This window comes from Haliotis cracherodii, unplaced genomic scaffold, assembly GCF_022045235.1.
Source record: "Haliotis cracherodii isolate W230 unplaced genomic scaffold, xgHalCrac1.p SCAF_22, whole genome shotgun sequence".
Taxonomy (NCBI): Eukaryota; Metazoa; Mollusca; class Gastropoda; order Lepetellida; family Haliotidae; genus Haliotis; species Haliotis cracherodii.
This window is the reverse complement of record NW_027266278.1, coordinates 7,714,647-7,732,352: the sequence shown is the minus strand read 5'-3', so window position 1 is coordinate 7,732,352 and position 17,706 is coordinate 7,714,647. Positions and strand designations below refer to the sequence as shown.

Below are 17,706 nucleotides of genomic sequence, written 5' to 3'. Positions count from 1 at the left end.
GAAAATACATGTAGGTGGTTCTGCGAGAAGAGTACACAACATATTCTACACCACAACTTTGAAATATGTCATAAAACACCCGAAACATTCGAACAGTGCGCGATAATGTGCGCCATAAGGTAAAATGCACGAAACTGTACAAAATCAGCAATACAGGCAAGGATGTAGGTTCTGCGAGAAGGGCTCGTACGCAGCAACTTTGAGATATGTCATAAAACACCCGAAACATTCGAACAGATAATATCATCACTAAGGTTAAATGCACGAAACTGTACAGAAGCAGAACTACAGGCAAGGATGTAACGAGTGAATTGGGTTTAACGCCGCTTTTAACAGTATTCCAGTTATATCACGGCGTGTCAGTTTAATGTGGGAGGAAAGCCCGAAGTGATGCAGACGTTTACAACTTCGGTGAAACCAACGCGCACGGGTATGGTGCTGACAAACCTAGAAACATAATCGGGGTTAACCGGGATTCGAACCAACAATCATAGGTTTATTGCTGATATTGCTGGAATATTGCTTAAAGCAGCGTAAAACCATACTCACTCACTATATTGTTGGGTGTCAGTTTAATGTGGGAGGAAATCCCGAAGTGATGCGGGACTCAGACCTTCACCACTTTGATCAAATCTTAAAGTGAGTATCAGTGATATCACAGACCGGAAATACGTATCTGAATGGTCGGGTTGAGTTTTTTATGTCCCGGAAAGTGACCACTCAAGTGGTACGTGATGGCTATCCGCACACCAAGAATGTAGGGAATATTGTAGCAGGGATTTGACTGTCGGTAGTGTTGTTAGTGAGTGAGTGAGTTGGGTTTAACGCCGCTTTTAACAGTATTCCAGTTATATCGCGGCGTGCCAGCTCAATGTGGGAGGAAAGCCCGACGTAATGCAGGTCTTAGACGTTTACCACTTCGGCGAAACCCACGAGGACGGGTACGGTGCTGACAAACCTAGAAACATAATCGAGGCGAACCAGGATTCGAACCCACAATCATAGGTTTCTGGTGTGCCCAAGGGACTACCTGGGGGGCACGGGGGACCATACCCGTGCCATATTTGGTCGTATCTACTATATAAATTATGATAATATTCCAAGTAATTATTCATCTGTATCATTAGCAATGTTTTGACGTTGCCAAATGCAAGTGATTCCAGTATTTTTAAGCAAATATTTTAGCCTTAAAGTTTTCATAACATAAATTTCTGCGAAGGTTTATTAAGACATTATCATTTGAGTTTCTCCATACGGTCTTTTTAGTAGCGACAGATACTTTGAAAAAGGACGTTTTATGCATTCTTTTTTTCCTCATTTTATGCGCAGAAAAAACCTACATTGTTATTCCCTATGGGACTGCAAAAGTTACACCATAACCCCATAGGTTTCATAAAAGTGGGACCAACGGATGTATTATGGATATAATCAATATAACAAGACAGTCATGACTGTAATCTTGCTGTCTGTGACCCTTACAAACTTAAGCACATGCGACAAGCATGACGAAATGAGAATTAGGTACACTCAAGTTTTTTTATCAATGTAAAGTCATTATGATACCTCATGAGCATCGACCAACGCAATTGGGATACTGTGACATGCATCAACCAAGTCAGCGAGTCTGAATACCCGATCCCGTTAGTCGCCTCTTACGACAAGCTTAGTCGCCTTCTGAGGCAAGCATGGGTTGCTGAAGACCTATACTACCCCGGATCTTCACAAGAAATATCATCTACCTTGGTCATCATTGACAACAGATCTTCTGAGCGAGCAAACTTCTGAAAGATTCTACCCCGGATCTTCACGGGTCAGCAATTATATAACAAACTATTAATTATATATGAATTTGAAGTAACGGAACCAGAAGCCAGGGCTTCAGCTTACAGACCGTGAATACTTGACTGAAAACTTGTGGTATTAATAACTGTTATTGAACGTTTATTGTGAATTGTTTAATCATATATTGAAAACAGGACACTTTTCTGAAAATTGTTTGCGAGGAATTAGGTTGCCTATTTCTAAGAAAGGTGATTATGTTTGTCAGTCTTATAGTAATTGTTCACAGTTTAATAAATCATCGCTTAACACGTTATGTTGAAAGTAATAACATTATTTCTGATGCTCAAACAGGTTTCCGCACAGGACATTCAACCGTTGATAATGTTGGTTGGTTGGTGTGTTGTTTAACGCCGCACTCAGCAATATTCCAGCTATATGACGGCGGTTTGTAAATAATCGAGTCTGGGCCAGACAATCCTGTGATTAATATCATGAGCATCGATCCACGCAATTGGGATCGATGACATGCATCAACCAAGTCACCGAGCCTGACCACGCGATCCCGTTAGTCGCCTCTCAGGACAAGCATTGTCACCTTTTACGGCAAGCATGGGTTGCTTAAGACCAATTCTACCCCGGAATCTTCACGAGTCAGCTGATAATGTCTCCGTTCTTAATAGTAGTATTGAAATATTGAAATCCGCCTATAAACAAACTTTGCTGACTTCAGTTTCATGATTTTAATTCTTATTATAATTACTATATTTAAGTATTTATATTATTTGTCCATTATAGGGCGTCTGAAGATTATTATTAGTCTCCTGTTGTGGCGATGATACAGTGTTGTTGCCGAATCCTGGAGTTTAACGGTGTTATTTAGATCTACTTGGTAGCTGAATATTAATTATATATTTAGTCAAACAAATGCTGCTATATTTGGTGCAACAGCTGCAATTTGTAAGAAGAAGTTTGTACCAGAAATAGGTGGAAGTTGTGTTATAGCAATGTATATTTTGGTATTTCATTTCATGTTTACAGAACATTTATTGCAGCTTTCTAACCAAGAGAACAAGGAATGAAAGCTTTAATGGTTTTTGTTGTTATCTCGATCAAGTGGCCTGAACATTTGTACATTTTTTAGGAACTGGCCATTTACAATAGGGAGGGGGTGTCATGAAATATTCAGTCCTAACATCCCCCCTCTCCCCTCCCCTCCCCTCCCCTCCTCTGACCCAAAAACAAACTAAATGGCCAAGCCCTGTAGTAGTCTCGGCATAGATCGCCTTACATATACTGCGCCAATCGTATCAACTGACAACTGACACCATACAATCAGACACGTACGCCAAGTGGCCTTAGCGCCTGACTCAGCTACCCACACTGCTACCCCAACACCGACCCCACACTCAATTGAATTATATGTCATCTCGACACAATACGCTCGACCCACTAGAAACCAGAAATGCGTGTATCCCTTGAGACTGTCCAGCTAGGACTCAAATACGCACGGATCAAACTCAGTCGCTCAACAATATTGTCTCAGAGTCCAAATCAGCATGACCCGAGTAGGTACTCGTTGAAGGAGTTGACGAGGCCAAACTTGTATGAAAAACAAAGCGTGTTTAACCTGGTGTTGTAAGCGGACACGCATCCATAGTTACCATGGTGCTGTTCTCTGAAGACAGTCCACAGGGTTGCACGCGTCTTACACACATGCGTCCAGTAGGCACATATGTAGATAAAGGACGCAGAAAAATAATATACTGCGTCCCGTGGACGCACAATAATATTAATTGTACCAACAGCGCATAATGAACACTTATGGGTGTATGTTATTTCATCCATTAAACTGACCAGTATCATTCGAGGCTCTAAAGAGATTATCTCAATGCACGATATATTAAACCATTTGGTTACTTTACAGGGCCCTCATATTGCTTGCAAGGACCCTTAAAATTAATTACTGGGAATCCACTGGACCCCAGCTGTCGTAAGTCAAGGTAAAACCATGGAGTCAGTCAGTACTGGTCCATGACTATGACAAGCTTGTTTCAACAGTTGAAGAGCCTTGCAATCCTGGTTAAAGGGGAAGTGTACACGCAAAAATCACTTTCTTTCTTTTTCTGTCCCTGTCTATTCTCAACGCAAAAGATATCAAGGACCAGTTTGCGGTAAAACAACATGGTCTACGACACACTCCGGCGCAGTGGTGACTCAGCATAACACAATTCTGGCTGGCATCTGAGATGCTAGAATCACAAAACTGTACCTACACCACGTGAAGCGGCTCTAACAAAGCATGATGACGTCATAATATTTATCAATTGGCACCAATGACGTCATATTGCAAGGGACATAAGCCATGGTGTTTTTGTTATGGAAATAGAACACTTGGTAAATGTGAAAAATATAAATCGTTTTAGTGCAAAAAACATGTTAATTAAATATGATGTTTTTATATTTTTGTCTATGACACTTCTATGTTAACACTTTTAATGTGGAAAAAGTACAAGAAAAAAAGGTTCATTTCCGTTTGAACTTGCCCTTTAAGCGTTGTGTTTAACAGAGGATATGCATGCAATTCTAATACTAGTACGTCTATGACTGTTGCAAAAAAGGAGCTGCAATAATCAAGACTGTTTACCTGTCACGAGGTGTAACTGTATAACTCCATACGCCTAAACAGTGCCTACTACCATCGCGCTTAAGCCTCGATGTCGGAAGGACTACTCAAGGGAGGTAATCACCACTATCCATTACATTTGTCACCACTCGCCCCTTTCCGTAACCTGCAAGAAGACTCGTCCCCCTATCGATGAATGTTATGTGCGAAAATACGACAAACCAATCAGAATGCCCGTATGATTTCAAGTTCTTTGACAAATAATCCCTCAGAAATAATTTTTGATTTTACATATGTCTTGCACCTAAAAATATACCCAAGACACAGTTAAATATGTTCAATCATACTGTATAATTCCGCACGTGCCGATGTGCTTTACATTTCATCTGAAATATATATAATATATGGGGAAATATATGTGAACCATTACGCAACGTCTTGACAATTGTTTTAGGTATGCCCGTTTGCGCTAAGACGGAACCCAGTCGCAAAAAGGGCCATGAGAGGGGCACGAGTCGCTATTCGGCTTGTCCCGGAATAACACGAGTTGCTCACGAATGTATCCATTAAAGCCCTCATTCGTGACCAACTCGTGTTATTCCGGGACAAGCCGAAAAGCTGGTTACGGAAAGAGACGAGTGGTGACGAATGTTAAAGCCCTGACAGCTGTTCAGCATTCGTCACCACTCGCTCCTTTCCGTAACCTGCAAAAGGACTCGTCCCCAGGTCGATGAATGTTATGCGCGAAAATACGACAAATCAATCAGAATGCGCGTAAGGATTGAGGTACTTTGATAAAAATAGTCCTGAGTACTTAATTATTATGACAATAATAAATAAGTATAAATCGTCATTTCGACATTCCAATGTACATCGATAACAGAATTGCGTTTCATGAATTTTTCGCTTTGTAGTTAGTAATAAAGACTAGACAACGCACGGTGAGGGAATCACATCCTAACACGTATATTGGTTAATATGTATTTTTATTGAGTTGTAACGCTGGCGATCAATTCCACTCCCCAAACTTAATTCAGTTTAACATCCATTTGATCTGTACCAAGAGGTGATAAGTATGTGTGTTTGCTTGCACTAGTCCGGTCCGAACTGATGCCGATTTATAGTGCTAGCTCACTGAGATACCATGTCGCAGTTTAACAAGAATACCTCACTTAGACACAGTATACTGACTCCGAGCCGACCAGTACTTGTTTTAGCCCCTTAATGCTGAGCGTCAGGCAGGGTAACAACAAGTACCATCTTTTAACCTCCTTTAGTATGACGCGGCTGGAGATCGAACCCCGGACCTTCTGCTCTCTGGGCGGACGCTTAACGCTTAAGTAAAATCTGATAATGATGATGATTAACATAATACATTAAACTTATTTACAAATTGTTAGAAATCGAAGCCCTGTGTGACAAGACATATTCTCATGATCACCAAGAGTTATTTCAGTTTTTCAGTGAATTTCACTGAAAACTTATATTTGATCTTGCATTGGCACGCATAGGTTCACGTGTTTTGATGCTTATAACAGCTGAAAAGATATCTTGTTTATAAATTATTTCTTTAATTGCCCATTTAAGCAAACAAGAACATGAGTTTGTCACTAACGTGGCTATATCCGCCGCCCATGTTGCAGAATTTATGACATTATTAAATCTAAACAAACCCTAATCTTTTTTAACCGAGGTGGAGCTTGTCATGGAAATGAGCGGGGGATAAAAACACATTTGCGATTGTTAAATGTCGATGAAATTTGAGGAGGTATGTCTACATTTAAACGAAAAAACACTGCAAGCTCTTTTTTAACTTTAAAATCATATTAAGAAATATAAATTTGGAAATAAAATATGACCAACTGAAAATAATGATTTTTTTTTCTAACATTGTGTTTAAAAGATGTTTTTCATTCTTTTAAAAACAACAACATGCGAGTAGTACTGTACTGTTTATTAATTAACAAAAGACAATATTCGGTGTGTGCATCTATACCAAAATGACAATAAATGGCAGAAATGTGTTCGTTCAGGGAGCACAACATCCGTCCACGACAATACACCCAATTTTGCTTCCACGTCACATTCAGGCTGGCCTAGCTTGAAGAAGACAGCATCTGAGGTTCAGACGACAAAACTGCAGCGATAAACTGTTCACAGATGACTTGTTCAAGAGAAGGTTTTAGCGACGCTTGCATTACTCAACGTCGTCAGTTTCGAGGAAGAATTTAAATGGTATGGGTGGCCTCTCAACTTGTGGAGGAACACAACTCATCGTTGTTAATGGCAATTTGAATGACGTACACAACCGGGATGAGGTGAGGTGAAAATGGGTTTAACGCCGCGTCCAAGATTATTGCACTTATATAGCGACGTGCATGCACGTGTGTGTGTGTGTGTGGCTGCTTGTACTAGTCCGGACTGATGCCGATTTATAGTGCTAGCACACTGAGATACCATGCCGCAGTTTAACACGAATACCCCACTCAGACACAGTATACTGACTCCGAGCCGACGAGTCCTTGTTTTAGCCCCTTAATGCCGAGCGCCAGACAGGGTAACAACAAGTACCATCTTTTAACGTCTTTTGGTATGACGGGCCGGGGATCGAACCCCGGACCTCCGCTCTCCGGGCGGACGCTCTACCACTAGACCACGGAGGCGGTCGCAACCGGGGTGACATCGTTTAAGATCAAGTTCTACCATTGGTGCATATGCAGGGCCGTAACGCCACGTTGGATAATGCCCGTCCACACCTTGCACGTCTTGTAAAAAGATGTTTTAAGGCATCATAGTAACATTGCTGTACTGCTATCACAGGCTGTTTTTCCAGACATATTCCCTATATTATCATGGATAAAATGAAATGACGAAGGCAGGACCAGAACAAGCCGGTAACGGGGCATAAGTTGGGCCAATCTTTGATTTACATTTGCAACAATAACCCCAAGGCTGTTTTCAATCTTCTGGTGTCTTCAATGCGCCGCCGCTGTCTAGCATGTACCCTTGTTAATTGATTTGTTACACCAACTCTCTTTTTGGGCGGGTCGCTTTGCCAAATGATACTAGGCATGGGCTTTGTCAGTGAATGAGACCCGTGAAGATTCCGGGGTACCTAGAATAGGTCTTCAGTAACCCATGCTTGCCGTAAAAGGCGACTATGCCTGTCGTAAGAGGCGACTAACGGGATCGGGTGGTAAGGCTCGCTGACTTGGTTGATGCATGTCATCGAATCCCAATGACGTAGATCGATGCTCATGATATCAGTCACTGGATTGTCTGCTCCAGACTCGAATATTTACATTCCGCCGTCATATTGCTGGAATATTGCTGAGTGCCGCGTGAATCAACAAACCAATTTATTAACGTTAATAAATATTTTCAGAACAACTTTGATTTAGTTCAGAAACAAATAGAACATTATGAAAACAAAATTTCGATGGGGTCAGTTATCACGGAAGTAGATACGATTTCATTCAGCGTATCCTGACGTCATATCATTCTAGAGTGACGGCGTGACTCTCTAACAGAGTTCTCGTAGAAAGAAAATGCTTCGTGAAATTACTGATAACGTTTGTATGTCACAATGTCGATGAACATTATGTGGTTTCAAATTTTAACATTTGCTACCTCTCGCTAACGCCGTATGTTTCAAAAGACATTTTAGGGCATCAAATGGTCAACAGCACCCGATAATTCGCAAACACAAAATGTTTATCTCCTATCAAATTCTATCAGCCACTGTGAGAACTCATTGATTTCTATCCGACCGAACGCAGTCAATTCCGAACGATATAGTTGGGTAGCTGTTACCCTAAGCCATTACGGGACCGGTGAAGATTCCGGGGTAGAATAGGTCCTCAGCAACCCATGCTTGCCGTAAAAGGCGACTATGCTTGTCGTAAGAGGCGACTAACGGGATCGCGTGGTCAGGCTCGATGACTTGGTTGATGCATGTCATGGAATCCCAATGACGTAGATCGATGTTCATGATATCAACCACTGGATTCCCGATGGTTAATTCTGTTTCGAGTGACAAGCTCGACGCCATGTTTGTTTATAAACAGTGAAAGTAGTCCCTACTTGACCTTTGATATTTGCGTATCTAAGCGCATATGACCCCAACGGATATGTTTTTTATCCGTTAGCTTTATCCTCCCAAGAAGCCCACCCATTATATGATAAACATTTATATACGTTAACAATATAATAATAACTTGATTCTTTATGGATATTGAACCCTTATTATGGTACCTAACGCAACAGCATAAATATTCCTTGAGAGGCAATGTTGACGCAAAGTATTGAATGTCGTAAAAGTTGAATGGGCTTGTTAACTCCCTCGTTGCATGTCATGTTGACTCAGCCTTATCAGATATTTTATTCAAAACGAATAAAACAAGGTCAACCTTGTACGACACACGTGTGACGCACGGATTCAGTATCTTATCACCTGTATCTTCACCAGGTGGCTAATAATAGACATGATCAAAGCGGCTTCATACACAGCTGCTATGCACACTCCGTCGCAGTGGTGACTCAGCATAACACCACTGCCACAGGCTAATTTGCATATCACGTGACCGGACTTTTCTCTTGTTTGTAAACAAACGCGCTTTTTTCAGAAATCAGTATAGAACGGACTAATGCAAGTATTTGGGGGCGCTTTACATATTGTTTTGCATAACTATATAGATATGCTACTACAACTGCGACAGTGAGTTGCATGACAATATATATTTATGCATCAAAGTGACCGTGTCGCTAGCTCTCCGTCGGGCTTCGATGACAGAACGTGGAGCCGTACAACCAATGTAAACATAGGATAACTACGCAAAAACAAGTAGATTTTTACGTATTTGCATACTTTCTCAATGAAAGTTAACCATTCTTTGACATTTGTTTATGAAAAAGTGTAGACTTGTCAAACATGAAACGGATGAAAAACATATGCAATATCTTGAATGGACTGTGAAAGACGTGACGAATCGTCATATGGCGCTGGCCTGTGGCAGAGGTACTATGCTAGCTGGCTGCCGGCCGCATGGAACTCTGGGTAGGATGCTTTGTGGATGCAGCACAGCACGTACTCACTGAGCGGAGGGCGCGGACCTGGTAGGAGTCCAGTTAGCCACGGTGGGCAAGTTGTCATTCTGCTGTGGGTGAAATGAGCTTTCAGAAAGGTATAGTGTTGTGAGGGTGAATGAGTTTGGTTTTACGCCACCATTTAGTAATATTCCAGCAATATCAAAGCAGGAACACCAGAAATAGGCTTCCCACATGGTACCCATGTGGAGAATCGAACTAGGCATTAGGCGTGGCGAATGAACACTTTAACCACGAGGCTACCCCTAGTGTTGATGGCACAGTTAGTCACACGCTCTGTAACAGATTGTTCATTTCATGCAAATTACAAAATACCTTTCTAAATTTCAAAACTGCCTAACTTATATATATATTTAAATTAAATCAACTCGCAGCTTTGACGTACGGAATAGGAAATGTATACATAGGACACATGTGTCTACTGCCATGCACAGAGGAATTCTTCAACCTGTCCTCAAGTTCTTGATTTACGCATACATTATGAAGTCCCTGGCTAGTCGCCAAATTGACTGGGCTCCGGTCTATCTGTTCGAGTAGACAGGCGGCGGCCAACTTCACGTAGGTTGCGATTAGACGATACTCAACACGTGATGCACTGGTCCTGGGTATCGAGGTGGTGGACTATGAACTTTGTCAACATCAGTAATCAAGAACGCCACCAATGCGCACTTTAAACCGTATATGGTAGGGATTTGTCACACATGTTTTGGTTGACACTTGTTGATTAATCCATGAGCGCGTTGCAAGCCACGAATAGCTTAGAGTAAACAAATTAATCGCTCATTCCGGGGTCAGCAACAGCTCGAAGCGCTTGCGCACTCTTTCAAAATGGCGGCGCAACAACCGCTTCCCCTAATGAAGAACGTAATAGAAGAGGCTCGATATGACGAACTGATGACATTAATGACTACTTTGAAGCAGACTGAGGATGACGGGTGTTAGCTGCCTTTGGTCATTTCCCAGTTGATCCAGTCAAGCATGTCCTGTTCCGCTGTCGAACTCAGCCGCCATTTTGGTTTGAGAACGTTGCGACCTCCGTCAGCAATTGGTATGATTGCAAGTGGCTGAAAGTTAGCGCCCCGTTGTACGGCGAATCGCTGTACATCGCTTGCATGCGGTTGGCGCTTTGCAACGCACCCCAGGTGTTTGTTATGTTGGTCATGTGGTGGTCATAATTATAGATCAGAAGCCTGCAATATCACCCTGTAAGCGAATTCACTGTATTACGACACACTACCATCATATCTCGTCATCCTTTTATCACTCTTTTTCCAGTTGTCCTGTGGACGCAGCTTATTGTGACGTTGGCGTTTTGAGTTGATCTATCGCCTTGCAGTCCGTCTGTGAAGACGGAATAAACATTACAAGTAACTTATACTGTCATGACCAGCGACGACAAACAGGGACGTCAAATAATTAATATCACTGTCAATACCGCAGGTAAGTGTTTTTTATTTACATACAGTTACAGTGAGTGAGTTGGGTTTAACGCCGTTTTAACAGTATTTAAACGGTGTGTCAGCTGAATGTGGGAGGAAAGCACGAAGTGATGCTGGTCTCAGACGTTTACCACTTTAATGAAACCCACAATGGTGCTGACAAACCTAGAAACATAATCAGGGGGAACCGGGATTCGAACCCACAATCATAGGTATCTGGCGTGCCCAAGGGACGCAATTTTTTTTTTTTTTTGCACAGCGAATCGCGGCATTTTAGACGACTGGGCCACCCGTGCTCCCCATACGGTTACAGTGCTGATTTCCTCTTCATTGTTTGTCTGGTCAGTTGTTGTGCTACCTCTCCAATGTTCCTGTATTGAGTTTGTCGGTAGTTCATCATTGCAACTGTGATCTCTTGCCGGTTGCACTTTAGACATAATTCAAGTAAGTTCCATGCATGTTGGTTTTTACGCTGAAATCAGCAGTATCACTGCTCTGTTTGTTGTTTAACGCCGCACAATATTCAAGCTATATGCCGTCGGTCTGTGAATAATCGAGTCTGGACAAAACAATCCAGTGACTGACATCATGCGCATTGATCTACGTAATTGGGACATGATGACATGCATCAACCAAGTCTGCGAGTCTGACCACCCGATCCCGTTAGTTGCCTCTTACGACGAGCATAGTCACCTTTGGCGGCAAGCATCGGTTGCTGAAGATCTATTCTAAACCTGACCTTCACGGGTCTATTACAGCTCTGAATAATATGGGAGGACAAACAAGTGGTTGACATCATGAGAAACGCCCCAAGATATCAGGTATGAAGGGCAATGAACCAAGGGAACCGATCTGACGAGCCGATTCATTCCAGTCAACCTGTACCACAAGCATTGATTACTGGGGACCAATTCCAATCCGGGATCACACATCTGAACTACAATTCCATATCATCATGTTGTTATGAATACAATCTGATTTCAGGAACTGGACCTATCAATAACCTGAACATAGCTGGCATTGCACACGGAGGCGTGGGAAACTACATCGAACATGTATGTGGTAAGTGACATGGTCTTATAACATTCTATATTACATACCGATGAGAAACAAGCCTTATAACTGTCAGAAGCAGCCCGACTTTGTCATGAGCGTTTGGCCTGATTATGTCCACATTATAATGTTAGCTACACCTTAAAGTTGCTTTCGATGTATCTATCACCCTTACTGCAGCTTCAATCAAACACACAGAAGTATGTATAACAGTTGCAAAGCAAATTGATGGTTATATATTTTGCAAAGCCAATTATCAGTCATACAAGATTGATTTAAGTCCTCGTTAATTCCATCACAAAATCGAAAAAAGGCATACATACTTGTTGGACAGGTATTAATCATGCAGATAACAGTCTCGGAGATATATTGTAGATGTACAGTCATATCTCCGTCTCAAAGATTAACCATGATACTCAATACAACCGCCCACCCAAATATAGTTGGTCATTCTATGAATTCTCACATTCTCCCGCACAGGTTCAGCTGATGGACAGAGATTGGCGAACCCAAGAGCATCCAATAATGCTACGACTGTTATATATAGCAGAACAGGGTATTCACAACAGAGTGAAGGTAAAATTGTTACGTTGTATATAATACATGTTAGCACTATTCGGACCAGTACATGAATTATGAACCTTTTAGTAGACATATGTGTCGCAACCGTTGTAACCCCTCTGCCAAGTGATCTTGGAAACAAGTTACTGTTTGTCTTACTTTCTTAAGTGAGTAAAATATAAAACCTATATTCACTCAACGGTAGCAGTACTCAAAGCATCACGTTCTTGTTCAAGAGACTTAAAGAAGTACATTCAGGAATGGGGATAGCATTACTAACTGATGAAAGGGTTTTCTGTTCAGATGATGAACGCAGCCAGACAGTTGAAGACTCTGAGCTCCATGTTGCATCCAGAGATGGGAAGGTGGCCTTCGTGAAGCACATGTTGGATCAGGCTCAAGTTGACATTAACATAAGAGGTAAATCTGGCCGGACACCAGTGATGAAGGCAGCAGCATTCGGACAAAAAGAAGTCTTTGATCTTCTTGTGAGAAGAGGAGGGGACTTGTTAGTAGTAGATGATAATGAGTACAATATTCTTCACGTGGCTTGTATGGGAGGTGATGTGGAAATGGTGAAGTACATCCTCTTACAAGGCATTGTGGACGTCAATAGCAGAGGTCATTATGGCAGGACAGCGATGATGATGGCAGCTGAATTTGGTCACGGAGAATTGTTTGACTTCTTTATGGATAAAGGTGACCTATCACTCGTTGATAATGATTGTAACAACATCCTCCATGTGGCCTGTCTGGGAGGTAATGTGGATGTTGTGCAGAATATACTATCACGAGACATTGTGGACATCAACAGTAGAGGAAAATATGACCGAACGCCAACGATGATGGCTGTAGGCGGGGGGTTTAAGGGTGTATTTGATTTACTTGTTGTTAAAGGAGCAGATGTGTCATTGGTGGATAATGATGGCAACACAGTTCTTCATGTAGCCTTTATAGGAGGACATGCAGAGATGGTGAAGTATGTCCTCTCACAGGTGAGTGTTGAAATAAATGGAAGGGGACAGTATGGAAGGACACCATTGATGATGTCAGCTGTTAAAGGAAATTGGAAAGCGTTTGAGGTACTAGTGAACAAGGGATGTGACTTGTCACCAGTGGACAATGGCGGATACAACATTCTTCACGTAGCGTGTCTTGGGGGCAGTTGTGAGGTAGTGAAATACATCGTATCAAGAAAGATAATTGACATTAATAGTAGAGGTCAGTATGGGCGGACGCCCGTGATGATAGCAGCAGAGAAGGGTCATAGAGAGGTACTTGATCTGCTTATGAAAGAAGGGGGTGATTTGACGCAACTAGATGATGATGGTGAGAACATTTTGCATGTGGCTTGCATGCTAGACCATGTCGAGATGGTGAAATATGTCATGTCCCTACATATTGTTGATATCAATAGTAGGGGAAGTTTCGGGAGAACACCATTGATGACTGCAGCATCTGGTGGACATCGCGACCTTTTTGAAAAGCTGGTAGAAAATGGTGCTGATATGTCTCTGAAGGATGAGGATGGAGAAGACATCCTCCATATTGCTTGTCTTGGGGGTAATGTTGATATGGTGAAGCACATCCTTCTACAGACCAGTGTAGACGTCAACAGTAAAGGACAGTATGGGAGAACCCCGATAATGACCGCGGCTGCAAAGGGTCATCGAAAGGCATTTGACTTGCTCAGAAGGATTGGAGCTGATGTGTCACTAGCAGATGACCATGGCAACAACATCCTTCATTTGGCATGCGTTGGTAACAGGGAAAAGATGTTGAAGTATATCATCTCACTGAACATTATCGACACCAATGCCAGAAACAAATATGGATTAACAGCTGCAATGATAGCAATAGAAAAAAATAACCTTACCTTGTATGATCATTTTGCTATGCAGTCGGGATTGTAACTTGTTGTTGCGTGACTATTAGAAAGGATGTTTATTGACGTACGACCATATTCGCAACCACAATCCACCAAAGGCGCAGCAAGCATTAAGAAGATATAATTAAATTTTCGTTGTGTTCATTGATATTCCTGCATTCTGATTAGCGGAATCGGTCACGTGTTTTTGCATTCATTTCCCAGTGAATTCTAAAAAATTAAGACACGCCCACCGAGGCGGACTACTTTCGTTACTACGGAATGTCGGGGAATCCCAAAATTACATTAGAGGAAGTTGCCTTTCTGTTCACGTCTATCGTCATGCACAGGACATTTAGCGAAATTAATGCATATTCATTGTCCAAACTACCCTTTGAGACCGAAGGCCGTGAAGGAAAGAAACAGCAAACGTGCAGGCTCGCTCGCCTGTTTTTTTCCCGCTCGCCTAGGTTCCACAACTTTCATGTCTTCGGGTTTCATTTCTAATTAGAGATCTAGCATATTTCCATCTGTGTCTTCCCGTTCTTAGGGAACTAATGTTTGAATTTGGCGGTAACTGACCATGTCATTTGAAACAGCCGCCTTATCCCGGTTCGTTACAGTTTGATTGTTGCAGTTCGTCTCACCTCTTGCCTTGATTGGCAGGTCTAATGAACATTGTTTTGTTCCTTCTCTCCGTTGATTGGCTACTGACTTTGTAGACGTGTCAAGTTATGTGCATAAATTAAACAATCACCTGATTCATGTCACGCCACATTATGTATACCTACACCTGGAATGTTTATCAATGTCGTCATTTTTGTCGGCTTTGATATATACACCTGTTTTTAGTTAAACTATTGTCGATAAAACATGTTTTCGTTGTCGAATTTAACTATAAGCAATGACTGTGTATTGTTTTCGGTTCATTGAGGTATGAATCGAAAAACAGATGTGCATACAAAAGTTTTCTGGAGATTCTAATATGCGCTCGCAACTTGATGACGTAAATTGGACGACGTTAGTTTTGAGAGGGATATGATGTTTCCCATAGATGTAGCTGGGCAACTCAGATAAACACTGTGGCCGAACGATCGCATCCAAAAGCTGAGCCCCTCATGGTTTATTCTCCCTGCGGTGTTATATTGTAAGATAAACAACTCCCAGTTTTTGTTTTTTTCTAAAATATAGAATACAAAACGAGCGCCCGTGTAATACCAATGTTATGAAACGCAATGAATAGTTCTGATATCTCTCTCTCTCCAGGAGACCGCCTCCGAGGTCTAGTCGTAGAGAGTCCGCCCGGAGAGCGGAAGGTCCGGGGTTCGATGCCCGGCTGCGTCATACCAGAAGACGTTAAAAGATGGTACTTGTTGTTACCCTGTCTGGCGCTTGGCATTAAGGGGCTAAAACAAGGATTGGTCGGCTCGGAGTCTGAATACTGTGTCTGAGTGGGATATTAATGTTAAACTGCGGCATGTCATCTCAGTGGGCTAGCATTATAAATCGACATCAGTCCGGATTAGGACAAGCAGCCACAGCCAGCATGCACGGCGTTATATAAGTGCAATAATCTTGGACGCGACGTTAAACCCCATTTCACCTCACCTCAACTACTTAGAATCAAATCTATTCCAAAATCAACACTGGAGTAACTTTCAAAACGCTTTCACGTGAATATTGAATTATGACGTCATATGTAGACAGAAAATATTGCATTTTGATACATTGACAGTTGGAGCGAGGGTGTGTATGTCATTTGACGTACTTCAAGCTTGTCATATAAGGGGATCGCTCCTCAGGCTTGTTATGACAAGGGTCACTGGTTTTCCTTGTCAAGAACATATACATCCACTGATTACATAGCTTGATTATTGCTGGCTGCAGGCATTCCGCATATAACACCCACTTCATCTATTCCTATCCACACAAAAAACCCGGAACCGATCAATTCCATGTTTGAAATGACAATGTTTTTTTAACCATTGACACCTACTTCAAGTTGCATACATGGACCAAATAGGTTTGTTATAGATCTAATAGATTTTTTTTCTTTCTTTTTTTGATTTTTTTTAATTTTTATTTTTATTTTTTTCATTTGATTTGATTTGATTTATTCATTTATTTATTTTTATTTTTTTATTCATTTTTTTTTTTTTTTTTTTTGGGGGGGGGGGGGGGGGTCTGCTTACTCTGTGTGTATTCCGTTCCATTAGGACAGCCTGAAAAATGCCATAAGAAGATTTTCGAGTTTATAAAGCCTGTGAAAAAACATAGGATAACAGTACAGCACCTTCTCACTTCGTGTGTCGAAGATAATAACCAATATATCATTTAACTGAGGATTTATTCATGACATAAGTTTATGACATAAAATCATGTATGTCATACCCCAAAGACATAAATATGCAAATTAGATAACCGGAAGTGGGGCTTTTTTCGCCGGTGCACGTGAGTAGGTGTGTACAAACAACATGGATACCTTTGATGCTGGAGACAATGTTTTAATCAAAGGGGAAGTGCTACAGTGATATACGTGTTGACATTACAGGTTACAGATTGATGGTACCGAATTTGAATTTGACTGTGATGAGGGCAAAATTCCCTGTGACCAACGTTTCATCATCGAAACCATTCGTGACCAACTCGTGTTATTTCTTGCAGGTTACGGAAAGGGGCGAGTGGTGACGAATGCATCGAAACAACATCGGCGAAGCGCGCCGACGACGACCACAAAGCCTCCAATGCCCGAGGTAGATTTGTGGCTGTTGAGGACGGCATGATCGATGGTGTGATCCTAGACAGTCAAAACAAAAACACAGTCAAGAAAATGTTGCAACTGTTTGTTACCTTTTAAAAGTCAAAAATTCATATTAATCCTGACCAGCACAAGCAAATAACCAACATTATTTCACGAAACACTTTATCCCACACTGTGACATCAGCTTGTTGATTAAACTCCCGTCATGCAGAGCGGCCCCTCCAAATCGCCAGTAGACAACACAGTCAGCGGTCTTTAATTATAAATGTTTCTGATGGTGTCAACAGTATGTTTGCTGGCAACATTACTGGTGGAAACATAACGATTAATCTTGTTAAACCTCCAAGCCCAGTCAATAGACGCCGGATTGTCAATGAAAGTGATAGTGACACCGACTGAAGCATACTCTGACCTCTCCTCCGCGAGACATTCTTCAAGTGAGAGAGCGGTTTGATTCGAAAGCTATATATATAAAGTGAAATTACACCACATACATAATCAAATTGCCGTTATT

At 41.7% G+C, this 17,706-nt stretch overlaps 1 protein-coding gene across 1 annotated transcript; it reads left to right on the top strand.

Annotated features, from left to right (window-relative positions):
• The first annotated feature begins 12,947 nt into the window (after positions 1-12,947).
• Positions 12,948-14,500, top strand: LOC139471503 (ankyrin repeat domain-containing protein 50-like). Its single transcript, XM_071253860.1, has one exon. The coding sequence runs from the start codon at positions 12,948-12,950 to the stop codon at positions 14,475-14,477; it is 1,530 nt and encodes a 509-aa protein (XP_071109961.1). The 3' UTR covers positions 14,478-14,500.
• The last annotated feature ends 3,206 nt before the right edge of the window (positions 14,501-17,706 follow it).

Excerpts from the sequence above, each read along its gene's own strand:
- LOC139471503 (XM_071253860.1), top strand. The coding sequence starts at position 12,948 with ATGTTGGATCAGGCTCAAGTTGACATTAACATAAGAGGTAAATCTGGC.